The following is a 24,719-nucleotide window of genomic DNA, read 5'->3' on the forward strand; positions in this document are numbered from 1 at the left end:
ATCAGAGCACATCAGAATGTTTTATGGCGAAGAATAGAGAGAGTTGCGGAATCCAACTGTGGTAGAAAGAGTTGGAGATCATCCAAACTTTCGTTCTAGTTAAATATTTTGCGATTGGAAAGAAACCAAGTATGCCAAGTTTCACACAAATTAATGTTTGTTATGCGTTTTTTTACTTTCCGAGAGAATATCTTAGAAGATTTCTTTATTTAAGTTTATCGCCCTTTGTGCCCCCGAGAATCGTAAGTTTACGCTAAAAACTTTTTTAAGTCCTTTAGTTCTTTTTAAGCTTCGCATTCACCAGAAAGACAGATCTGTATAAACACGAATAGACTATTCGGAATAGTGTTGTATAAAAACTTTTCTATGGCAAATCGCTTTGAAACTTAGAAATAAGGATATAATTGCAATAGGTGGTCCCTCTTTTGCTCGTTATCACCTTGATCGCTCTTCGATTACTGGTGGTCTCTCACTTTTCTTGATTGCGTAAAGCCGAGCAAGTGTGTGTGCCTAAGCCGCTAGAGTCAAGATCGGAGTCTGTCAGACGAAAAACCTCCCACAGACCTTTTAAAAATGACCCAAGTGAATTCGGAACATTTCCCACAGAAAACTCTGTTATTTGAATGTTAACTCCTTAGTACCTTGTCGTGACAACAGCTTGTCAAACGCTAGGAGACTAGTAATGCTGGAAAATATTATTGTTAAGATTGTAGCAACATCAATCATAGTCTTTACTAACCAAAATTTTTGAACGAGAAATATCTATTTTCATTTATTTATGAACATTTGTTTTCCGCCGGGAACCAAGTTAAAGCATTAATATTTAATCTGTTTTCGAAAGAAAAAGCAATCCAGGTATTGCGTTGTTTTGACTTTATTCCCGATTTTCAGTCGTTCATTCATCACTCCATTGTTACATTTCTGAGCGATCAAACAAAAGCGTTGTTTTAATGCCAGTTAATGCGCTGTCAGAACAACACCTCAGTCGAGCAATTCAATCCAAACGGGGACTGTGGACCCTTTCGTTCGTTGAACACTGGATCGTTGTCGGACAATTCGCATTGGAATAGTTCTGTCGCATTTAGCTGCGCGCATTTTTCTCCCTTCGCGTGTCCAACCCAGACGACGTTCAACTTCAGCCGGAGAGTCCTCACGTTCGGCAACAATTTTTCATAAACAAGAGGAGCACTAGCGAGCGTGAGCTGAGCGATTCAAACATCGTCCACAAGTGCACCCAACACCGCAAATTACAACTCAACTCTTTCTTCTCTTTTCACACACAAAAAATACAAAATAAGATATAAAAACGCACACCCCGCTCGCTAAAAAAAGATACGCCCGCGCAGCCCCCTTACGCCTGATCTTTGCGCTCAAAGGTACTCTACTTTTTCCTTGAATCTTTTTTACAATCCGAAATGTTTCTTGAAAGTTTCCAACTATTACCCCTGTATATAATCATCCATTAGGACTTTCTATGGTCTATTGAATACCAGGCGAACATTTTTCTTTTTCAGAATCCCAACAATAGCCCTGTACGTCATCGCAATTATTAAGTACCACATCAAATAGTTGGTAATAAAAGTACACGATTAATTGAAGAATGTGGCGCGATGTGTTTTTTCTGACGGCCAAACTGTTAATTTGTCAATTATCAGGTGTAAGTTTTTAAGAACATGAGCAATTTTTAATCCTTTCGAAGACGTTTAGGCCTGTGTGGGCACACAGTAAAATTGCACGAGATGGAAATTTGTATCGAAAGCCTGGTTTTCTTCGATAAGTTTTCGAAGATAAAAACAAGTGATACTCAAATAGATTCGTACAAATCGATCGTCTTGAGAATCGCCTTCTCGGTCTATCAAGATGGCGACGCTTATTTGATCAACACTAACTTCACTTTTATTAAAAAATTAGCCTTAGAAGTTGGAACTGACCTAGGTCAAAAGAACGTTAACAACAGGGGACTTGGAATACCCGCGAATTTCCAAAACATTTCGAAGATATGACATCATCAAAATAACTCGTGCTACAATAGCTACCTCCAACTCAAGTTACGCATTTTTACGTTTCATCAGGAAGAAATTGATTTATTTTAATACTTGAATTCAACTGTGCTTTCGCAATCGGGACTCGTGTTGAGGATCAGTTGCGAGGAGGAAGAATCAAAATATTTTTGGATCAGCGAGAAAGCAAGTCTCACAGCCCGCCCATCAAACAGAGAGAGAAAGTCCTCTTGGAGATAAAACTGGCCCCATCGAGTACAAAGGTGACCTCAAAATACGAGAACGGTCTTATTACAAAAATAATCAATTTTATTCTGAAAAAGTTCACTAATTTTTTATTTTTTCGGAAAGTCTTAATCTAGTGCTATGTGTAGAATAAATAGCTTTGTCAATTTATGGAAAATTGAGTTTATTTTTGCGTTAAAATTACAATTATACTTGGCTAGACAAAGAGGAGTTGCCTTGTCCACCAAAAATAAACCGCGCGGGCACCAGGAGCATCAGAATTGCCCAGGCAGCGGGTGTTGGAGGTGACAAACGACTTGAGGGCAATAGAGTTTAGTCGCAGCATGAAGGTAGTCGCGATCCCACAACTACTCCATTCAGCCACCTTACGAGCGCCAAATGTTCCACGCAGAGAATTCCCACCCTTCAAAGTTTTTTTTCCTTTTTCACTAAAAATAAATATTTTTACTAGATTTAATGCCCATCAGTTTTTTTCTCTAGAGGCTTGTTGGGAAATACTCGTACGAAAAGGACATTCGAACTTACGAAATTATTCAACGAACAGAGATTTCTTCCTGCCCGAAATCGTCCAAAGGAAGATTAATTATAAGAATAACAGCTGATACCAAAATAAATAACCACCCCTAAGTACCTATTAGGAACCTATTAGTACCTAGGTATTTTTATTTAAAAAGTCCCCCTAAACCATGCCCGTCGTACAGGCACATGCTCTTGAATAAAAAGTTTGAGAAAGGTCACCCAGTTTCTCTTGTTTCACAGCGTCACAAGTCCTTTGAGCAAAATCTACGCCATCCTCATATTACCGTCTAGCTTTGTAAAATACTCCAAAGCGGCATAATCCTCTGTCAACTTTGCTGATTTGCAGTCAATGCTGATTATACAAATTTAGACTGAAATCGGTACTTGGAAAGAACAAGCTCTTTGTGAGAAGAAACTCATTTCACCATGTAAGTTTTCAACTGTTTTATTGCTAGAATGTAATTTTATGAAACTCTTTGACTCAAATGACATTAAATCAAATGACATTAAATTTTACAATCGATAAGAAAATAAAAGTGCGTTCTGTTGAATGCGTCAGATATAATTGCATTATTTTCCAATATGTATAGACATGTAACTTGATTTGCCAATTTACATCTCAAGATAGATTATGGGACAAAGTAAACCGTTTAAAGTATTCAATTGTACATTCATTCAACTGGTTGTTTTCAGGAGTATAAAAAAGCAAGGCCCGCTGAAAAAGCGGGGCGAGTTCATCCAGAACTGGCGCGATCGCTACTTCATCCTCTACACGGACGGGACGTTCAATGGTTACCGCCGTGAACCGCGGCAAAACGACGCCAATCCCGAAAATAACTTCTCAGTGAACAGTAAGTCAAACAAAAGCAGCTGTGGTCGTGATTCAAGAGCGTTCAAATTTCCGGTCAGCAAAATTTCCTTTTTCAAATTCGCGGGGAAGCGGAATTTCTGGCTAGTTTGAACTTGTTTGAACAAGAATCGTGAGAATAATTTACATCGGTTACTCTATAATCCGTGGCGCTTCCAACTGTCCGATACGTGAATTTGTTCCGGTCCGATTACAGCAGTTCTTGTCCAAACACAGCGAATCCCTTCTATCATATACTTCAGACGCGCAACTGATAAAAGTCAGGGACACTGGATTTGCCCTACGATGCAGGCAGAGAAACGGTGGCGTCATCGACAGAAACTTCCAGTAAGTTCCCATTTTTTGTTGCTTATTTCGCGTAAAATTGCTTTACTGATGTTAGTAATTTCTCAATTTACTTTTATTGCTTTTCTTCGTAACCTTGGGTGGTCCTACCCGCTTCCGGGAGTTTTCTTCTATCTTGCGCTAGTCAACTAGACACGAATTTATTCAAGGATGGCCGCCCAGGTCAAATCTGTGCAAAGTCGTTACGTAATCAAGTAGCCAAAAAATTATAGAGCGGCAAACTCAAACGATCGCGACGATTGGGTCCGCTGCATCGAGGAAGTGTCCGGGCATCCCGAAGAAACGATAGAATGCGACGAACTAATGGAAGAAGTGGAGATAGGAGAAGGACATTCAATTCCCATGGCCAGGTGCATTTTCCCGCTTTCGAGTGTTGTTATAGCTTATCGTTTCTTCTCTAGGGATATCTACAGGCCGCGACTTTCGATAACAGATTTCGAAACAGAAAAAGTGCTGGGGCGGGGGACTTTCGGCAGCGTTCTTCTCGTCTACAAAAAGGATGACAGCTCAAAGAGACGTCTAGCCTTAAAACTCATCTCTAAAGAAGTTATCCGCCAAAAGGTTAGTTATAAAATATATTGCGATCTTTCCCATGGAAGGGCATTTTCAATTTAGCTTTTTATTGAGTATTAATAGAAATTCTACGAGACAATATTTTAATAAAAAAGTTAAATTTGCAGGGAGAGAGTCTACTCGCCTAGTTTACGGCGTCCAATGTTCGCGTTTATTTTGATAGAAAGAGAATGGACCCTGGATGACCCGCGACGCTTTTTTTGATAATTTTGCCAAGAATGGACAAAAAGTATTTGCTTAGGCGAGCACGTTCGCAGGGGAAGAGAAAGAAAGAATTTCCCGTTTCCGGCGTGAATGAATCTATCAAAGCCGGCTCAGAGCGCGGCGATGATATTTTCTCATCTCATCTCGTTTTTCAAAGATTCTCCTCTTTTCGCAATTGCCGATAACAATAATTCTTTATTTCAGGATGAAACTGAACACACTCGAAGCGAGCGACAGGTGCTCGGAAACATCAACCACCCCTTTCTCGTCCGACTTTACTACGCTTTCCAGGCACAGGTCATCCTTTTTGAAAGTCAAAAATTCCACAATCGACTTTTGAGAATCTGGAACAATCGTCGATTGTTCTTGAAGCATGAGATTATCCACTTCTTCGGGGCTAAACAATCAAAAATATAAAATCCCCGGGTTATGAGAAATTTCTAGCGATTCAGTGAGAATCTTGAGCGTGAAAAAAATATAGAATTCGCTCTTTTTCTGAACTTTTGGTCAATGAGCCAAGTTTTTATTCTTGAGAAGGCAAATCGCAAAAATCTTCTAAAGTTGAAAAATCTGATTTGCGATATTCACGTGGCGGACAGTTTTGCATTAAATCGCGGCTGAAATACCAAGTTGAGTGGCGCGAACTGCGAACTGAATTCAGCGGGGGGAACTTTCAAGTCATGACCTGACAATCAGTCCCAAACTCATTTATGCTTGGTAATGGAATTTGCACGAGGAACGGGTTCAAAATTTTAACTTCAACTTCACTTTCTCCTTATTTTCCTGATCTTACGCGCTTTTATGAATAGATTTTTAAGAAATAATCAAACTTGCTATAAAAAAATAGGAAAGTGAAGCGATTTTTTAAACCCGATGGACCAGGTGGCGAAATTTACACCCACTTATCCAGATGTGGCACCTTTCCGATTTCTAGGTGTCGATTTTACGGCGCGGAAATCACCTCTGCTCTCGGCTACCTTCACTCGGTTAGTTCCATTTTTCTCTTTTCTCTACTAATCCTGACCCTAATAATCATAAACACTTTCCGATTTCCCCTTTCAGAAAAATATCATTTACCGCGATCTCAAACTCGAGAATTTATTGCTCGACGCTGACGGCCACATCAAAATCACTGACTTCGGACTCTGCAAGGAGCTCAGTCGGGATGATCAAATTACCAGAACTTTTTGCGGAACTCCAGAATACCTGGCGCCCGAAGGTCTGTTATGAAAATAATAAGAGCATCTTGAAACAATCATTTTCAGTCCTTGACGACTATCCCTACAGCTTTCCAGTCGATTGGTGGTCGCTTGGAATCGTTCTCCACGAAATGATCGTCGGAAAACTCCCCTGGCCAACTTGGTCCTCTCATGATGAACTGTACCAGCGAATCTGCAACGAACGAGTCCCACCTCTGCCGAACAGAGTAGGAACCCTCTCTTGATCATTTTCCCATAATTTCAGATCCCCCGCGACACCTGCGATCTTCTTCACCGACTACTCAACAAAAATCCTGAAACGCGTCTCGGTTTCAACGGCGTCGTCGAGGTCAAATCACATCCGTTTTTCTTGAATGTCGATTTCAACGCCCTTGAGCGACGAGAAATCCGAGTAAGTAAACCTCCTCCTCCTCGTAATGCTTCGTTAAACAGAGCCCGTAATTACTGTGCCGCGGGAAGAATCAAAGGAGGACTTGGAATTTCGACGGTGTAATAAAATCTCCGTGAAATTTTCAAATTTGATAAGATCTCTCTAGGTCATCCTTTTGAAATAGAAAAAGAAAGGGGAACTTTGGATATCGTAGACCGAGAGTGACTAATTTTGTAGCCCGAATTCACGCCGTACATCAACGGGCCAGACGATGTGAGCCACTTCGACGGAGAGTTCACGCGTTTGGACCCACGCCGCGTGCTGCCAAGCTCGGACGAGAATCGGTCGATGATCGAAGACACTACGTATCCAGGTTTCAGCTACGACCAGGCACCGACCAGCGTCTCCCGCTCCTTCCAAGACAAGAGTGACCCCTTCGAAATCGTCGATTACAGTCATGAAGTCATGAACTGAAGATAAATTTCAATCGACATCGAAGACGCTTTCTTTCAAAGTTCAAATTCTCACCTTCCTTTTATCCGCACATTCTCCACGCATTTTTTCCAGAACACTCTATTCTGCTTCCATATTCTAGCGCCGGGAAAATGGACGATTACGACCCTTTCTCGCTATCCCGAAGAAAAATTTAGGCGAGGATGGAAGCTACCGAGTCGTTCGGTAGGCTACTGAATTATTCGGCTGGCTATCGAATTAGGGCTTTTATCGTTTCTTTTCTCGGCGTCTTGGAATCAGACCAGATGTCAACAGTCAATCGGCCATTCATTTTTATCCTCACATAAGTGTCAATTTAAGGCTATAACCTCTCTTTTGGCCTCTCTGGAAAACGGACTTCCTTTGGTCGATTTCAAAAATTGAAAAGGCTCATATACTCAAAATCTATCGTAGATTTCAGAAATGCGATCAAAAATTATTTTTTCTTTCGAAATTTCGTTTTTACGATCATTTGAAAAACGCCATTCGGTTTTCCGAAGAATTTTACCATTACAGAGGTAGATTTTTTTCGATCAATTGATAGATTAAAGCCTTCTCTACAATCCCTACGGAGAAAATCTTCGGTATATGTTCAAATTTTCATTCTAGGGCCATGTTAGTGCTGGCACCTGAGGATAAAAATGCGCGTGGACGCGCTGCGCGGAGTGCTATCCTCCAGGCCAAAAAGAGAGCGCTGTTGGCGAGCGTGTGAGTCAAGCGATTCATCGCGCTCTGATTGGCTGCGCGGATCTCAAGCGTCAGTCTATAAACAAAAGAGTTTTAAAAGAGAGAACCATAATCAGAATTTGGACAATTTCTTAAAATTTTTTCCAGAGGGATCATAGAATATGCTCTACTTAATATTATTATCGGGTTTATTCTACCTCAGAGCTTCCAGTTTTCTTGGAAAACCGAATGGCGATTTTTGAATGATTCTAGGGCAAAAAATTACTAAAGAAAAGTATTTTTTGATGGCATTTTTGAATTCTTTAGGAAAAAACAAGTATGTTTGCCTTTTAAATTTTTGAAATCGACCAAAGAAAGTCCGTTTTCCAGAGAGGCCAAAAGAGAGGTTATAGCCTTAATAGAATTCTCGAATTTACAATTTAGTTGAAAAATAATTTTCAGTTTCACGGATAATTGGGGTTCAGCCTAATTTTACTAAGAATTCGACAGTTAAAATTCAAAGTTTTTATCAGTTCCAAAGAGTCCAAAATTTCCAAAAACAGTTCCCGCCTGACTCCACAGAATAAAAAAAAAGAAAAAAAGTCGTCACTCTTTGAAAAGACAGCGTTATGGCTTGAGCCATACAGTAAAATGCAAAAAAAAAGCAAAACGAAAATCACCGTAAGAAAAACAATTTGCAAGATCCTTTCTTTGCGCATCTCCTTTTTCATTTTCAAACCACTTCAGTTTCAGACTCACACTTACTGTAATTTTTGACAGAAAAAATGAAGTTGCATTTGCATTTAAAATTCCCGTGCTTCCATCTTTTTCAATATTTCTTATTTCACTTTCGATTTCTTATCACTTTCAAATTTGCGCCATTTATAGTTATGAATCTCCCGATTTCTCAAAAACTTTATTTTGAGGTGATGTTTTGTAAAAAAACCTTCAAGCTTTTCGGAAGAGTGTATTTCTACCACTAGTTTCCTCACGTTCCATTATTTCCTTTTAGTTCACAAAAGATATTAACAAACAAAAACCTTTTTGCGAAAAAATAAAGCAAAATATGATCACGGAATTTTCGCAGTGCGAAAATTTCCCCAAATCTTGTCAGAAAACTCAAACAAGATCAAATTAAAATAATTTGCATCGAACAAAAATCACAACTATCCGTAAAATCCTTTATTGCTTTTGTCTGTTTCCCTTGAATAATAATCTTCTTTGACGATCGTCTATCATGAGTATCAATGATCGTCCATCGTGATTCGATCTGATGACCTGAAATCTTCCGTTTTGAGCTGCAAAGGATCAAAGCGCCAAAAGTCATCTGATACGATTAATTTGTTTGTTTCCATTAATTTGATTTTTATCCGTTTTTATGCTTCTGTAGTCTTGACTCAACGATGAATCCAGCCTTTTTCTATTTTCTTGATTCTTAGCATGCCAAATGCTGGTTTTGCTTGAATCATTTTCAACAGTGTTCAATTTGCTGGCTCCCTTTCTTGAATAAAAGTTATTCCCATGTTTTTTGAAATTTCAAACCAGCTTTTTAAAATGCAGCTTACGAATGATATTCTCCGCTTCTCACTATTTCCCGAGCTTATATTTATTATTTACGCATTTTTCTGGTGCTGCAACGCTTGAATTTTTCTTTTCTATTCACAATTATTAGATAGTAGCCATAACTCGTTCTATCTACCGTTAAACCTCACTTACTCACTTATTCTTCTTTTTCACTCGCCACTTTTTTTTAATTGAACTGATTTTAAAGTTAAAATAACATTTATTATCTGCGATTTTTTAACGTTAACTCTTCATGTTCCCCTTTCAAAAATAAAATTAAAAAAAAAATATTCCCTTTTCCAGTCGATCGATTCTGAAAATCACAAGTTGAAATTTAAGAAAATGCCTCACCGTCACTTGAAAATTTGAAACCTCTCAAAACCGGAATCCACCTGATGTGCTTGATCAAAACATCAATCAGAACAGCTCATTCAGCCGGGACGAAGCTCGCTGACTAAACACGGGAATGCACGACGCTAGAAGTCACTGCTCATCCATCACTTTAGGTAATCGAAAAAGAAATGCAGAAAACTGGTTTTGTGAAAAATTCCGTTTATCAAACCATATCCAATTTTGGTAGTTAGTGCTATGAAGCACAGTTTTGTCCACTGCGTTTCCGGGCCTTGGAAAAATTTGAAATATGATAATTTTGCTATAATAAATTCGCTTAGCGCCTACCAGGGTGTCCATTCATGCTATTACTGACGGAAATGTGTGATTATTACTGTTGGAAAAATTGGCGATTCGACTTCCATATAGAGCCGAAAATGGACATAGAAAAGGGAAACCATCCAATAATTGTAACAAGATCAGTTTCCGTAGATTGCGGACACTAGAGATCCTTCGGGTATCGCCGCTTCCTCGTAAAGCCAGATAAAACGTGGATAGAGGTCAATTAGACTCTCGTCGCCCCTTATCATCACAGTAAATCAGTACCCATGGCCCAATACATCCCTTATTCCGCTTCAGCGCCATCTGCTGATGCAGGGAAATGCACTCAGCCGGTTTCCACTTCGGTGCCTCCTTGTTGTTGCGCCACCACCCTCATCCGTCAATATAATCCGCTTACCGGTTCCAGTCTACCATATCAACTCGGTCAGAGTCTCAAACAAAAACCAAAGTTTCACCTTCAAAAAACAAAAAAAAAAACAAAAAATGATTTTTTCGACCATCTCCCTTTTTCTCTTACCAAGCATTGCTTTAGCAAACCGCGAACGACGACAAGCTCCAACAGAGATTGACGAATACGACTACGACGAAGCGTTCTTCGCCGAGGCTGCTCTCTACGGAGACTACTACGATGATCTCGCAGCGTTGGAAGCGATGCTTGCTGAGTTCGAAGCTGAATACGGAGATTACACCGCTGAGGATGATGCTCTGCTGGCTGAATTAGACGCTCTATTGGAAGAAGAAGCGAAACAAGATGCTGCACCCACAACAACCATTGCTAAAACTACTACAACCAAAAAAGTCACAACTACGACTACCACCACAACGACTACTACCACAACGACTACTTCCACAACGACTACCACCACAGCGACTACCACCACAAGGACTACCACCACAACGACTACCACCAGTACAACTACAACCTCTACAACTAAAACCACTACGACTTCTACGACTACGACTAGCACCACTACGACTAGCACCACTACGACTACCACCACTACGACTACGACCACTACGACTACCACCACTACGACTACCACCACTACGACTACCACCACTACGACTACCACCACTACGACTACCACCACTACCACAACCAAGGCTACTACAACTAGGAAGGCTACAACTACAACCACCACAGCAACAACTTCTTCAACCACCACAACTGCTGAGACCACCACCACAACCAACAAGAAAGCAACCACTTCAAAATTCATCGAGGAAGCACCAACTACTACTACTGCTGAAGTTTCAACTAAAACGCCCATCACGACGACTGAATTTGCTGCTACTACTGAAACTAAGCCAACCACTACAACAACGACCAAAAAAGCCACGACTTCTACAACTAAAAATGTCACCACGACCTCGACAAAAGCTCAAGATGAAGTTGTCTCTACTCAAAACAACGATGTTCTCGAGCGAACTTCTGCCAGACCCAAGATCGAGACGACCACCACCCCTGAGCCAAAAGTCAATGTGCACTCCGATGATAACGATGAAATCGAGTTTGTCGAGACTGTCTTCGAAAAGCTCCTTCAAGAAGAATTTCCTGAAGACGATGTCGAGATTCTCGAAGCTGGCTTCCTCCCACTTGGTTTCTCCTTCGCCATACTGTCTATTCTTCTTTTGTAATTTATGTATTCTTCTATTTTCACTGCCTTCTACGTGCTTAATAAAAAGGAAAAAAATAAGATGAGAAGTTTTCATATGATCTTAGAATGGCTCCTGCTCAGAATACTGAGCAGACAGTCCCGCAACTCTTCACCGAGCTTCAAAAATCGATCCAAAAGCAAGACTATGAAAGCGTGATCAAAGTTTCGAACAAAATCCTTCATACAAAGGAGGGATACAATGATCAAGACGCCTTGAGATGCAAGACAATCGCGCAAATCGAATTAGAAAAGTACGCAGATGCGATCAAGAGCTTGAATCAAACTGACAACGAGCTGCATTTTGAAAAAGCATATTGCTTCTATCGCATTCAAAATAACGAAAAAGCGCTGGAAATCCTGGAAAAATTTCCAGATGATGAAAAGTGCAACGAACTCCGTGCACAGCTCTATTTCCGACTTGAGCGATGGGAGGAGGCATTTGAAATCTACCAGGATGCTCTTCGAAATACAGTCGACAACTTTGAGCCCGAAAGAATCGCAAATATGATAGCTTGTGCTGCTATGGTTTCCCAATATCGCCCAGGCACTGTCGCAGAAAAGAAGGAGTTGAGTGATAACTACGATCCTCGTGTTACTGGCGATACATACGAAGCCGCTTTCAATAATGCTTGCCGCCTTACTGGTGCTGGAGATTACGAAAATGCGCAGGAAGAGCTCGTCCGTGCAGAGCAACTCTGCCGATCAACTGCCGAAGACTTTGACGAGGATGTCGGGAGTGAACTGGTTGGTATCCGATTCCAGAGTGGCTACATCAAACAAGTCACTGGGAAAGTGAAAGAAGCAAAAACGGCTTACAATTTAGTCATCGATACTTCAAACGACCCGCTTTACAATGCTTTAGCTAACCATAACTTGGGAACGCTGAACAAGGCTGACAATATCCTCGACTCTCGAAAGAAGTTTAAATCTATCCAAGCAACGAATATTGATGCTAAGCTAGTTGGCCCGCAAAGAACCGCTGCAACGAAGAATCGAGCGCTTCTTGCTTTATACAGTGGCAAACCAGCTGAATGTCGAAAAATTCTAGGCAAAATTGCTACTGACGACGATGTGATCAACGCTTCGATTCTTTTTCAAGAGAAAGAGTACATTCAAGCTTCTGCAGAACTGCTTAAATGGGGCCAGCAAAATGCACAGGCAGAGCTTGCGGCGATCAAAGCGGCTTCCATGTTTATTGAAGGTACTATTAATTCGTTAGTGTCACTACTTATCTAGCGTTTAAATGGGCCTTTTCCATCACATGTGCAGTGACTTCAGTTCATTCTAGTTTGCACTCCGGAGGACTACTCCTAATCATAAGTATAAGTTTAACGTCATTTAAGCTGGCGAACTGACTCACGCGGCGAGCATGCTCGAAGCCCTCCCAGTTAATCTTCGGCATGATCCTACAATTTCCAACATGCTGATTGCGATTCACACCGAGACTGGAAATCACGAGAAGGCGGAAAGTGCACTTGATATGGCGATTTCCTATCAAAAAAAGAATGCTGGAAATAATACCACTAATGTAGTGAAGATGCTGCGTCGATCAGGGTGGTTCTTATATAAATTATTGTAATGAAAGAATCATTTTATTTCTCATTCTAGTTTATCCGTATTTTACATATTCATCCTTGATTTTAATCCTTTTGGCCTTTGAAGCGTCCATCCGGTCAAGATGCTCATCAAATTTTAGTTTTCATTCAAATTTTAAGAGCCTTTTATTAGCTCAGTACAAAATCGATTCTGGTGATACTGAAGCTGCCGCTCTCATGCTAGAAGAAATTCATAAAGCAGAGGTATGATAGACAGACTCATTAGTATGATTTCTTTTTCTCTCTGCGTAGCCAAACAACCTCGCTGTCGTTGCCGAATTAATAAATGCCTACTCCAAAATCGATCCTAAGAAAGCTGCTGTAGTTTCATCACGGCTCCCGTCTCTCGAAGAGCTCACTGCAGATCTAGGTAACAAAACAAAAGGTGAAAAGATCGACATTTCTTAGATCTCGAGGACATCGAAACATGGGCGAAGCAGACTTCTTACAAAAAGGTCGTGAAGAAAGTAGATGAGACAAAACAAGAAGCTAAAATTGCCGACGAAGCGGCTCCTCGAAAAACCAAGTCGAAAAAGAAAAAGAAGCCTCGATATCCGAAGAACTTTGATCCAGAAGCGCCCAACAATGCCGCCGTCGACCCATACCGGTGGATGCCCTTGCGAGAACGACCTTATTACAAAGGCCCGTGATGCGATAATTTTTATTAGTCTGGAACTGCGGTCTCATCGATAGAATCAAGAAAGTCCATGAGAAGATCACATTTTTTATTATCAAAAATCCACCCCTGAGGAGTGTCTGAGATTGTCGTAAGGCTGATGTGAACCAGGGAGAAATGTCTATCTTCGATTATCAATTCAGTCTAGCCAAAAACCGTCATTGACTTTAATTTAATTTGATACTCTTCTCTGAGTTCATTCTCCTATTTAGGGCAGCATAAGTGACAATTGTCAGCAATTTTGCTTTTCGAATTTCGTTGAGTATAATGGGCGTTATGTTTTTGGAAATTTGAATTGGAAATTCCGTACGTCAATATCGTTTGACACGGAAAGCCAGCTACACAATTTCCTTGATTCATATTAACTCAGAATTCCGCTAGGAAGCGACAAAATGACGCTAAAAGGCTTTTACGCATTGAAATATCCAGTTATGGAAGTGCTCCCTTTTAGGGACCAAAAACACGTAATTTATCAATAAATTCCTAATTGGTTCGGAACTTATACGCACCACTTGTTAAGGAAAGCGTCGTGATAACAGAGCCAAGATTGGTGTCGGAAACCAAGGTGTTGCTGGACAACAAGATCTTATGGAACGTCTTGATCGGTCGAATGCCCATAACAGGTTAGTAGACGATCGTCTGACAATTAAGTTTTCATGTAGTTTTATTTCTGCCCATACTTACTCAGCCTTAGCCCGAGAGCAGCTGCTTCCCCTCGAACAGACGCTGGACCTACGAAGAAGCCCCAAAAGAAAACTACCAAAAAAGGAGGCAAAAAGCCTGGCAAAAAAGGAAAACGATAGAAGATCTCTTCTTCTTTCACGCAGTTGTTTGTACTCGGTGCAATTCGTTAGGTTTAGTAAAAATGCTATTCAAGTATTTTCTTCAATGATTTCCCAATGACGCTTCATCCCTTTTCACTGACTCACTCTAACCCTCTTGTTCAGTGTAGTAATAAATTTAGTGAGCAACAATAACTCGTGAGCAATTTGTAGATCAAAGGCCCCGTTAACGAGGAGTGAATGAGTTTCATGGGATGAGTAAGGGTTCAGGCACACCTGCTGAGGTATGCTCGCATTTTAGGATTAGCTTTGCGGTCGCCCGAAGCAAGTGCCAACTTGGGCGTCATGATGATGATGTATGCTAGTGATATCATGATTTTCTATTTTTATAACTCGTTGACAAGTGCTGTTTATAGCTATTCAAGAGTACTAGCTCTGAGGGATTAATTTTTGGAGACGCGGGGGTATTTTGCAATCATGGAAGAGTACAATCAAATTGTATTTTTAGCTTGTCACTTTTTTGAACTTGCTTTGAGATCAAGTGATGAAATCAACATGGAATTTTAAATAAGGTATCATTTATTTATGTTATTCGGGAAAAAAGACGTTCTCCACGCACTTGCCAGGGCGAGTTCTTAAAAGGGCGCACGAGAGGGGCAAGGGTGGAGCAACTGAGGCACGCGCAAGTAACGCGGTAGGAGATGGGCACACCCGGTAGGATATGAGGATTAGCAAATTAGCAGGAGCCCAGGTGATGTGCGCGGTAAGATATTTGGGTAAGCAAATGAGCATAATACCAGGTGTCATCGGAACATTTGCGAGCGGAAGTTCTCTCATCATTATCATCAAACAGCGGACAAAACAACTGGAAGTAATTAGATGTCGCCAAAAGGTTGGACATATATATATCATTCGACTCAGAATTTTCTCATCAAGATGGATTTCACAGAATCTGTCGCAAAACTAATATGCTGGCTCAAAAGAGCAGCCTCATCTTTTTTACATCACAGAGGGAGTCCATAAGACCTCTATAAATTACCATTTACAATATGGACGAGGAGATGCGAGATGGAATATGCATGTTCGAGCATGCTCAGCCAAAGCAGCGATTCTTCAGTGCAGTTCGGCTGATTCAAAAGTAAACCCTTGCAAAGGAACAGCCAAGATTGAGATTCTCGACCCAAAACTCATCATCGTCGAAAGGAAAGAAAACGTCAAGAAGCCAAGAAACGTCTTCAAGCTCAACTACGATCATCCGGACGTCAAAGACATCAAGAAATACGGCAAAGTCACCACCACCAGAGACCACTGCAAAAAATAAGTCTCATATTTGAATTCCTCGCATTTGTTTACCCTAGAATAGATATAAGTAGAAAAAAAACTTATTCGAAGTTGAAGGTCTTGAAATTATCCTCGTTGATTTGACCCGCATTTGTAGCTCAATCTGGGCTATTTAGCTTCATTTGCAATTGTCTTGTGTCCTACCGCGTAACTTGCGAGTGCCTCAGCTGATTGACCTCGAACCTCTCGCGCGCCCTTTTCAGAACCCGCTCTGGCGAGTGCGTGGAGAACGTCTTTTTATCCTGTTATTCTTTTGAACAGTTTCGGAATTGAACTCGAACAGTATCAGCTCTTTAGGAAAAACTTGTTTTCAGTGATGAAATAACTCTTTGTGTTATTGTAACTAATGTCTTCATCATCAATGTTCGTAGAGTGGCAGGGGTTTTGAAGAAGATTTTTTTTGGATTTTTTTCCTTTGATTTTTGAACGTTATTTTCAGTGTTGTTAGGCATTGTGTTCAGTCTGGAAATCTTTTTTGTTTCGCTTGCAGATTTTTCGCAGACAATGGCGGTTGAACTCGTCTTTTCTGCGGAAGGACTTGTTGCAAGGCTCACATTTGTACTTTTTGAAGGAAGAGTGTGTGTCTTCGTGTCCCTTGCGGTGATCAGCGCGGAGAAAGCGTAGATTGCAGACTAAAGATAATGTGTTAAAGGTTTTGCAATTTCAAAATGAAAGAAAAAGAGTATGGGTATATTCTGTGAGGTAATGATGTTTAATTTTGACCTTGATGAATAAATCAATATTTGAGAATCTACGTAGGCTATTGAAACGTAACGAGCGGACGTAAACGTCAGGAGAATACTTCGAGTGGGCTGACCAAATAAAAAACGTAATGCTCTATCAAAATTTAACAAAGGAGGTCTACAAACATGGAGCGTCGATGTCACGCCCTACGTCACGCAAGTTTACGGCCACTGCGTCAGATCCTCCCACAGCATTTTTTATACTATTAATTCTAGCAGACATAGGAAAAAGGTCTACTAATTCGAAAATCTAGCTAATTCCTGCGGTCGACACGGTGAATGAATTAAATGTTAGCTAGTCACTAGTCATTAATCAAAAATCTGAAAGGTTTTTGAAAATATTTGCTTACAATTTATAAGTTATAAAGAAATCAAGTTCGAATTCGGATGTATGAACCTTGAGATCACGATGAGCCGAGAAATGAGCGACTCACTTGTTTCAAGTTTGAGTGTGAAATTCTGATTCTCAAATTCCGTCGAATAATCTCGACGTGACTAGTCCTAACTTGATGATAGCTCAATAATGATTTCAACCCTCTAGACTGGGGCTAGTCATCAATCATCGATGCGGGGGGCGGTCGCAAGGTTGATTAGGCCTGTGGCGTAGAAAAAAGGATGATTCGTCCCACACGTTCCGCCAAGAAGACTTTATCAACCCTCTTTATTTATCTACCCACTCACTTCCTCTAATCAGAATCTAGTCAGAGAATTAATATTTTTACTTACATCGGCATTGATATTTTCGTTCATTAGTGTGGCTTCTCTCGTGGCGAAGTTTTTCCTCCTTTCGGACAAATCGTTTCGGGCAGTAGTCGCATTCAAACTTTCTGTTAGCGGCCTGAGAAGCATCGTACTGGCCATGTTCTTCCACCTGTCGAAGACATGGTGGCTTACTATCGGCAGAAGAAGTTCGTGACGAGCCTTCTGGAGGAGTAATGAGCCGCTGAGGCGAGCTACAAGCACTTCCTGTCGTGATATTCAGCTGCTCGAAATTCGCGCCAACCGAATTCGAAATGCTCGAGTTTGACCGTGTTTCTGAAGAAATGCAAGTCCGCAAGAGAGCAGCTTGGTTCATATTGCTGTCGTCCATATCATTTTCTGTTACATCAATTTCTTCTAAATCAGAGTCTTCGGCCATATCAGTCGGGCTCTCTTCGCTGAATTGTTCTCTAAATATAATTATTAGAAACTTAATAACTTTATAGTCAGATTTAATAGCTTTTATGTTTGTCCTAGACTCGTGCTATCAGATCGTTTATTCTCCGATAAAGTATTTTTTTTCTTTTTTATTGTTTTATATGGCTGAGGTTGTTTCTCATTTATTAAAGTATCGTAAACTGAATCTACTTGGATTGGACCTTACCGGTATCGTTGCTCTTGAAACTGTCTGTAGTAAGGATTCGGCTTGATCACTTGATAGCTAGGTTGAAGTACGAATGGAATGGCGACAGGATAAGTGAATCGAGGGGGAGAGTGGTGGTGGAACTGTTGTTCTTGGTGTTCAGGATGGATAAAGGGATATCCAAACTTTCTGTGAGTTTCTTCCGGGGAGGAATCGACCATCGTCATCTCTGCGTATTAGAAGGGCGTCTTTATAGCTCTAGCTAATGGTCGTCTAGCGCCACTGTGAAGGTTTTTTTCCCTTTCGATTTTGAGGGAATCTCCAACATGCTCATCTCTTTATAGTGGCATTCATGAGTCATCACAATTTGTCTAGCGCTGTTGCGTCGCAGCAGCGCGTCGCTAAAGCGTAAATGCGGCGCAGCGCGCAATGCGGTCAGGAATGACCATATAAACCTACCATAGTTATGTAATACAGTTCACATGGTTTAACATGCATTAATTCATATGCTTAATATTAATTTTGATTGAATTAAAATAAGTATAAGTCTTATTATACTAGTTATATAGTCAGAAATGTCAATTTATTTTAACAGTTCTCCATCAAAATCGAAATACTTTTATTATAAATATAATCAGAGATCGACTCTGCTCGTGTAATTTTAACTTAAAATTTTTAAGTAGATTGTTGATTATTTGCTACTCAGTATAATAATATCAGGATATAAAAATTAACGCAAGCTGTTATTTTTTACGTTATTGTTTTTCAAAACAGTAACTGTCCTCCTCCATGGGTACCATGGTACAGCAAAGTAAGACAGCCCCAAATGTTTTGCTACTGTTTTATAATATCGTGAGGGCGTTCGTTTCATAAAAAACTCTTGAGCAAACAGTCACGTTACGTAGCGGACGTAAACGTAGCCGCACAACAAAGCCTGTGTCATCGTGCCAACGGGCTCGGATTCAAGGTCGAACTGTGAAATTTTATGCCCATGAATAAAATCTAAATGATACAACTCAAAATTTGCGGGCGCGGAATTTATACTCGTAGAAACGGTGTCAGACTGTTGTTGAGTCGCGAAGGACACCCAGATTTGTTTTTCTAACCCTTCTTTATTGCTACGATACTTAGGGAGTAAGTCGTAGGGATTCGTTTTTATTGGGGTACTCTCCAGCTTACATATCCGGGTTCTTCCAAAAGAGCAAAAGATTCTTTCGCCAACAAATTTCCATGATTGGCTTGGAACATATGCGCCCTGCAAGAAGGAGAAAAAATACGTCGTGGGATAGGACTTGAATAATTTACTATGACGTAGACGGAGACGTCACACGTCGTATCTTTTATTATAAACAGAATAGAGGTCAAGAGTTACACCGCAACATTTGCTCGCGAACGCCCTGAAGAACAGCTGTGTTTCGTATCAATTCACTTTGAATTAGAAATTTTTCCGCAGATAAACGCATACGTAATGACGTTTTTACGCTTTGCGCCGTGAATATGAAATAAATGAGACTGACTTCTTTCTTGTCAAAGCCAACGATTGGTTATAAACAAATTCTCTCTCATTAAAAATCAAATTATTGAGATTTAATTGAGAAAACAATTTTTCACGCAACCAGACTAACATCGCTTTTATCAGTCCTTAGAAAAGCTGGTTCCCGGAACTCATTTTGAACTCATGACTACTCGTTTCTCTCTAACCTATGACAGTGAAAAGCTGCCAACGTCATAATTGACAATTACAATGTAAACGTAATTTTATGGCTCTTTAAGTGACTTATTTTCACCCTTACTCACTTTTTGTTGTTCTTCTGTCGTCAGAATGATAGACAAAAAGTAAAGGGTAGTTGCACTTGAGATTGATTAATTATAATTGAAAATCAAAATTCTGTTATGTTTCTTGGGATCATTGAGCCGGTATTTGCGTCAACAGGATTTCGAATTGATTTATAAGGTATAATTTATAAAAAGAAAACCATGCTTTATTGGACGTTTTTGCGTACATACTACGCATTTAGCACCAATAATTTTATGGGGACGTTTGTTAAAGAACCCAGGGAGCTGATATTTTTACGGCTTTCTTTTATTCCATAGATTAGCAGTAAAGTTAAGATACATTTTTCCGCAAGAAAAAAGGTCAAAAAGAGCGGATGGAATTTTTAGCCACTGGATTCTATATACGTAAAGGAGGATATATTTATTCCGTGGGCGCAAAGTTTGAGAAGAAAATTGACTCTGACGAATGTGTGATGTGTCTAATTAGATTGGGCTTGAATTTCATCCCCTTTCCTCATAATTGACGGGCGGTCATCGCTAGAGAATCTTAAGCTATTCCTAAGTGAAACTGTCTTTCACTGACGATTTCTACGTCACTCAGCGAAGCCTACATCACTAAGAATCATTCAATGACCCTTGTTTCCCCGAGGGAATCATGCCATAATTACTCGCATCTCTGAGGTTGGACAGATTCTTCATCGAACGTGCGTGAGGATGAATTATTGAGGACGCACACGCTCTTGATGATAAACTTCCTAATTCAACAACGCATTCAATATAATCATTAAAAATATGTCTTCTTAATTTTTGATTGTCAGATGGGTTGCAATTTGCAAGTGGAATTTTCCTGACGAGGGTCTGAGTAAATTTCCTGGTTGTGACAACCCGCTTCAAAACTCAATATTGACTAGCCCGCACGATATTTTTGTTTAATTTTCTCGAATATTCGTCGAGATAAAAGAGATGGCCTTCTTTGTGTCTTTTCATCATTTGTAAATTCCAAAGTGGTGTTTCTGAGAGTATATAACAGTTTTTTTTTCGACGGCATTTCAAATTTATTTTTAATAGAATGACTATTCAAGTTGGATACTGGAACATCCGAGGCCTCGTTGGCGGTGTTCGACTTATGCTGGAATATGCCGGAGCGGACTGGAACGAGACTTTCTATGAAGGTAATTTCCAAATTTGAAACTGGATTGAAGATACATCTTCTCATAGCTCACAAGACAGAAGCTGGCTGGGACCGAACTGAATGGACAAATGTTAAGGCGACAGCTGAGTTCCAGGAGGGATTTGCTTTTCCAAATCTTCCATACTTGATAGATGGCGATGTGAAGATTTCACAATCGACTGCGATGCTCAAATATATTGCGAGGAAGTTTGATATCGGACAGAAACTCAACGATACAGGTATTCATTTGATTAGGATTGCTGCGATTTAACTGTTCTTTTACAGAGGCCTGGAGAGTCGATCAAGCAGCCGATCAAATCGTTGATGTTCGAGGAGGCTTCGTCGGGCTTTGCTACGGTTTCCGGTAAATACAATATTTCAAAGGCATTCAATTCTCATTTCAGGCAGAACCCCCTTTGCCCAGCGCGAAACTTTCTGCGAAAACACGCTGAAACCACAGCTGAAGCAACTTGATCGATACATGAGCGGGTGCAAGTTCGTCGCAGGAGAGACTCTTTCCTACGTTGACTTTATGTTCTGGGAGATTTTGGATCATATGGAGTTATTTGACGCCTCGCTTTTCGATGGACTTGGTAAGTTGTTTATCGGCGTCTGCCCACCACAAAGCTGGGTCCTCGACCTTATCGCCTGCCGGCATGTGCGGAAATCCCCACCGATATTTAATGAATTAATAAAGATATATCCATTTAACCTGAATTTGCTTCTTTAGAAAACATCAAGGCCTTCAAGAAGCGATTCGCTGAACTGCCAAAAATTGCAGCTTACATTTCCTCTCCAAAGTTCATGCGCGGCCCATGCAATAACAAAATGGCTGCTTGGGGAGGCGATAAAGAATTGAAGAGAACATGGTAAACGATGTCCATCGTTTTTTTTTTAGAAAAAAATTAACTCTGATCTCTCTTATTCAATCATTTCTTCCTTTCGACCTCTTTCCGACGATTTCAATTTAATTTCGCTTCAAAATTAGTTCAAATAAACGTTCATTGATTTTCCTTGAAAGAAGATTCTTTCGCAGAATGAATAAAAGTGCTAGAATGAGTACACTTGTGCAGTATGTTGTTGTGCGTCGAGATCTGAACTGGCCCCTAGGATAAAGGAAGGCTACGAAGCAGCAAATATCAATTTACGATTATTTTTAATTTACGATAATTTTTAATCACGCATTGTTCAGGTTCTCAATCGCTTCTGCTGTGATAATCAAAGTATCACGAGGCAATAACCAATTTCGTAGCTAATAAGAAGGTTTTGACGAAGCTGCGGTCTCGTTGAATTTTTATTATTGCATCTGATCGCTTATTTTTACATGGAATAAAGGTGACGTCAATTAACCCGATAAAAGCGCGCTCATCGGTCAGGGATGCCATGCTTCCTGCGCGGCGATCCATCTTTGGCATGGACACGAGCAAACGCAAGCATATCTCAAGGTAGCCCAGACCATCCTCAAAGACGTATGAATAGCCAGAGAGTGTTAAGGATCTCGATAACATGCACAAAGTCATCTTGGGAGCAAAATCGGAGGAGCATTTAAACAAGCTTGCTAAAAAGCTTGAAAACAACAACGTAGATTTCAAGGATTGTTAATAATAACCGGTGTTTTATGAGTGAGATGATGTTGGTAGTACTGATTCATTAAATAATAATCCGCAATGAAGCTATGGATGGAACAGCCAGAAAACTATCCCACTGCGCTCGCCCTCAGGCCTTATCCTAAGGACGATGTCAAGAAGCTTTTCAAAGGTGCAGCTCGTCAAGTTCACATATTTCTTTAACTGAGGGTTTGTTCAGGTTTCAATCTTTTGACTAAGCAAGACGAGCCGAAAAGCGTACCTGAAACAAAGAATGCAGAGCCTAATACAGAATAGACAATAATTTAGTTTAATTAATCGATTTTTCTTTGCTTAGAATGGCAACGATCGAGGCCTCTGGTAGTACAGTCCGGAAGATTCTTCACAATCAGAATTTCGACCAGAGCACTTTCAGAGGACTGAGGAAGAATATCTCATTATCAAAGCGACGGAAAACAAGAGAATCAGATGAAAACTCGAATTGTAAGCGAAAACGTCTTGTGGAAGACGATCTCGATCCGAGGATCTTTCAAGAAGACTTCGATCTCGCATCTGACGAGGCAGAGCGATTATGTACTTATTTCAGGTAGGTGTAACAAAATTATTTATTTCTTTATTAAATGCTCTTAAATTTCAAATGGTTATATGGAAGACTTTAAGTTCTTACTTGATTGAACTTTATGGGGAGAGAGTTGAATAGGTTTATTATTTCGAGACTTAAAACTTTTATTGTATTTATGGCACGTATTTACGTCAATATCTAAACTTCAAAATATTATTATTATAACACGAAGTTGTAATAGACAATAAAACGGTTCTTCAGAAAAACACTTGAATCCTCGCCGAGTAAGTTCTCGCTGGAAAAAATTTGTACGTCTGCTAGTTTTCTGCGACTGACAGCAAACCTGAGGGATCTAGCTCGCTCCGCCACATATGAGTTGCTCTGGAGTTTGGTGAATATTACAGCCGTCGCCCCAGAAGAACTCATTTCCCACCTTTTTTGTCAGCCGTCGAGACTTCTGGAAGACATAAAGTTCATACTTACAGCTTTGGTTTTATCTACGATTGTTAACCATTTTCAAGTGGAAAAAGATTTCATGCATAACAAACCATCATGTCAGAAAGAGAGGAGAAATCGCTTCCTTTGCTCTGCCTTGCCTGCTGGATTTTGGGAAATCTAGCTAACAGTTCTGTTGGTATTCGAAACGCTCTTCTCCGAAGCAATGTTACGGAGCGCATTGTGAGTCTCCAAAAGTTCGATGAAATTGTTGACGAGCAATTTCTGGGCACACAGTCTTGGGCACTCGGTACGCTTCTGGGTCTTATGAGTATACTGCTTTATGAGTTATTCTTCCTAGGATGTCTATTACAAGGGAAAAATCCACCAGCATCACACAGCCAGGCGATACGGTCTCTCCCTCGTCTTCTCTTCCTCCTGGACACATGTAACGAAAAAATCAAACTTGACGTTCTCAAGGCTCTCACATCCTTCACAGAATTTTCTGGTTCGTCCTTCCATTATGAAAGTCTGTCTTAATCGTATCTTAGAGCGCTGCGATGCACTGGCCACTCCATATTTCATCGAAAAGATCATTTCATTTCTTGACCGTGATAATTCCGAATTTCAACAGCTAGCTCTATTTATTAGCGGAAATTTGAATCATTAATTTATCTATTCAGTGTTTTTTATTATCTCGCGACGAACCCTTGTTTCCTGACACTCATTTTCGAAAACTGCTCCAAGTCTTCTTCAATTCAGGGCTTCGCCATTCGATCTCTGTGCAACATAATTCATAACGGTGACAAGTCCTTGGTTTTGCGTCTCGCTGGCGAGAACAATCTCTCTGAACCAATAATCGCAGCTCTTCATGTGCAAGATCAATCACTTTTGTCGACAGTTCTCTTGTCAACGATGCGCCTCCACAATATCATCGATGCACATGACGAGGAGCATGCAGAGGACTTTGCACAATTTTTCGATGGTCAGTCAACAACACCTCTTAATCTCTCTGTTAACCAAAACCTTTCAGAATCAAATGGCTTTGATCAACTGGACTACCTAGCTAACAACTGCGAAAACGAGCGAAATGCTAGCGCCGCTGCCAGACTTTTGGAACGCCTCCAACAAAAAACGGGCTTTGAGTGAATCACTTCAAATTTACGTTTATCCCACTTTTAGAAAAATCCGCTTTTCAGTTATCCTGCCTTTTTAGAGTTCCATTTTCTTTCTGAAATTGTCTAAAAAACTCAATTGTGAAGTCACATGATAGTTATCATTAATAATTTTATTATAATAAATCATTTGGTGCAG

General features: G+C 40.3%; 7 protein-coding genes across 8 annotated transcripts; 6 read left to right on the forward strand and 1 right to left on the reverse strand.

Moving 5' to 3' along the window:
• Nucleotides 1-3,128: 3,128 nt before the first annotated feature.
• LOC145704547 (RAC-beta serine/threonine-protein kinase A-like) lies at nt 3,129-9,270 on the forward strand. Its single transcript, XM_081782001.1, has 12 exons — nt 3,129-3,193; nt 3,459-3,616; nt 3,876-3,960; nt 4,191-4,328; nt 4,380-4,539; nt 4,960-5,046; nt 5,452-5,489; nt 5,636-5,741; nt 5,818-5,974; nt 6,021-6,181; nt 6,220-6,366; nt 6,583-9,270. Coding segments are annotated over exons 1-12 (1,476 nt in total). The 5' UTR covers nt 3,129-3,191; the 3' UTR covers nt 6,820-9,270.
• Nucleotides 9,271-9,384: 114 nt separating this feature from the next.
• Nucleotides 9,385-11,441, forward strand: LOC145704550 (uncharacterized). Its single transcript, XM_081782004.1, has 2 exons — nt 9,385-9,572; nt 10,271-11,441. Exons 1-2 carry the CDS (start codon nt 9,533-9,535, stop codon nt 11,374-11,376), a joined length of 1,146 nt encoding a protein of 381 aa, XP_081638130.1. The 5' UTR covers nt 9,385-9,532; the 3' UTR covers nt 11,377-11,441.
• LOC145704546 (signal recognition particle subunit SRP72-like) lies at nt 11,427-14,658 on the forward strand. The gene is made up of 7 exons (XM_081782000.1): nt 11,427-12,597; nt 12,740-12,947; nt 13,123-13,195; nt 13,244-13,361; nt 13,400-13,633; nt 14,188-14,290; nt 14,362-14,658. The coding sequence occupies exons 1-7, from the start codon at nt 11,463-11,465 to the stop codon at nt 14,468-14,470; spliced, it is 1,980 nt and encodes a 659-aa protein (XP_081638126.1). The 5' UTR covers nt 11,427-11,462; the 3' UTR covers nt 14,471-14,658.
• A 1,571-nt stretch (nt 14,659-16,229) lies between these two features.
• LOC145703908 (uncharacterized) lies at nt 16,230-18,178 on the reverse strand. The gene is made up of 3 exons (XM_081781306.1): nt 17,897-18,178; nt 17,260-17,702; nt 16,230-16,422 (listed from the first exon to the last, which is right to left on the reverse strand). Exons 1-3 carry the CDS (start codon nt 18,100-18,102, stop codon nt 16,235-16,237), a joined length of 837 nt encoding a protein of 278 aa, XP_081637432.1. The 5' UTR covers nt 18,103-18,178; the 3' UTR covers nt 16,230-16,234.
• A 2,496-nt stretch (nt 18,179-20,674) lies between these two features.
• On the forward strand, nt 20,675-21,835 carry LOC145706021 (glutathione S-transferase Mu 3-like). 2 transcript variants are annotated; one of them, XM_081783533.1, is made up of 5 exons: nt 20,675-20,823; nt 20,870-21,061; nt 21,108-21,186; nt 21,231-21,415; nt 21,553-21,835. In XM_081783533.1, exons 1-5 carry the CDS (start codon nt 20,721-20,723, stop codon nt 21,693-21,695), a joined length of 702 nt encoding a protein of 233 aa, XP_081639659.1. In that variant the 5' UTR covers nt 20,675-20,720; the 3' UTR covers nt 21,696-21,835. The 2 variants fall into 2 exon arrangements, with proteins under 2 accessions (XP_081639659.1, XP_081639660.1); XM_081783534.1 differs by having other exon boundaries at nt 21,108-21,179; nt 21,227-21,415.
• Nucleotides 21,836-21,851: 16 nt separating this feature from the next.
• On the forward strand, nt 21,852-22,722 carry LOC145706022 (putative peptidyl-tRNA hydrolase PTRHD1). The gene is made up of 5 exons (XM_081783535.1): nt 21,852-21,932; nt 22,182-22,267; nt 22,317-22,412; nt 22,493-22,580; nt 22,629-22,722. The coding sequence occupies exons 1-5, from the start codon at nt 21,860-21,862 to the stop codon at nt 22,703-22,705; spliced, it is 420 nt and encodes a 139-aa protein (XP_081639661.1). The 5' UTR covers nt 21,852-21,859; the 3' UTR covers nt 22,706-22,722.
• A 27-nt stretch (nt 22,723-22,749) lies between these two features.
• LOC145703803 (uncharacterized) lies at nt 22,750-24,712 on the forward strand. Its single transcript, XM_081781193.1, has 5 exons — nt 22,750-22,994; nt 23,232-23,715; nt 23,767-23,913; nt 23,957-24,390; nt 24,439-24,712. Exons 2-4 carry the CDS (start codon nt 23,523-23,525, stop codon nt 24,073-24,075), a joined length of 459 nt encoding a protein of 152 aa, XP_081637319.1. The 5' UTR covers nt 22,750-22,994; nt 23,232-23,522; the 3' UTR covers nt 24,076-24,390; nt 24,439-24,712.
• Nucleotides 24,713-24,719: the final 7 nt, after the last annotated feature.

Source organism: Oikopleura dioica, chromosome PAR (genome assembly GCF_907165135.1).
Source record: "Oikopleura dioica chromosome PAR, OKI2018_I68_1.0, whole genome shotgun sequence".
Lineage (NCBI taxonomy): Eukaryota > Metazoa > Chordata > Appendicularia > Copelata > Oikopleuridae > Oikopleura > Oikopleura dioica.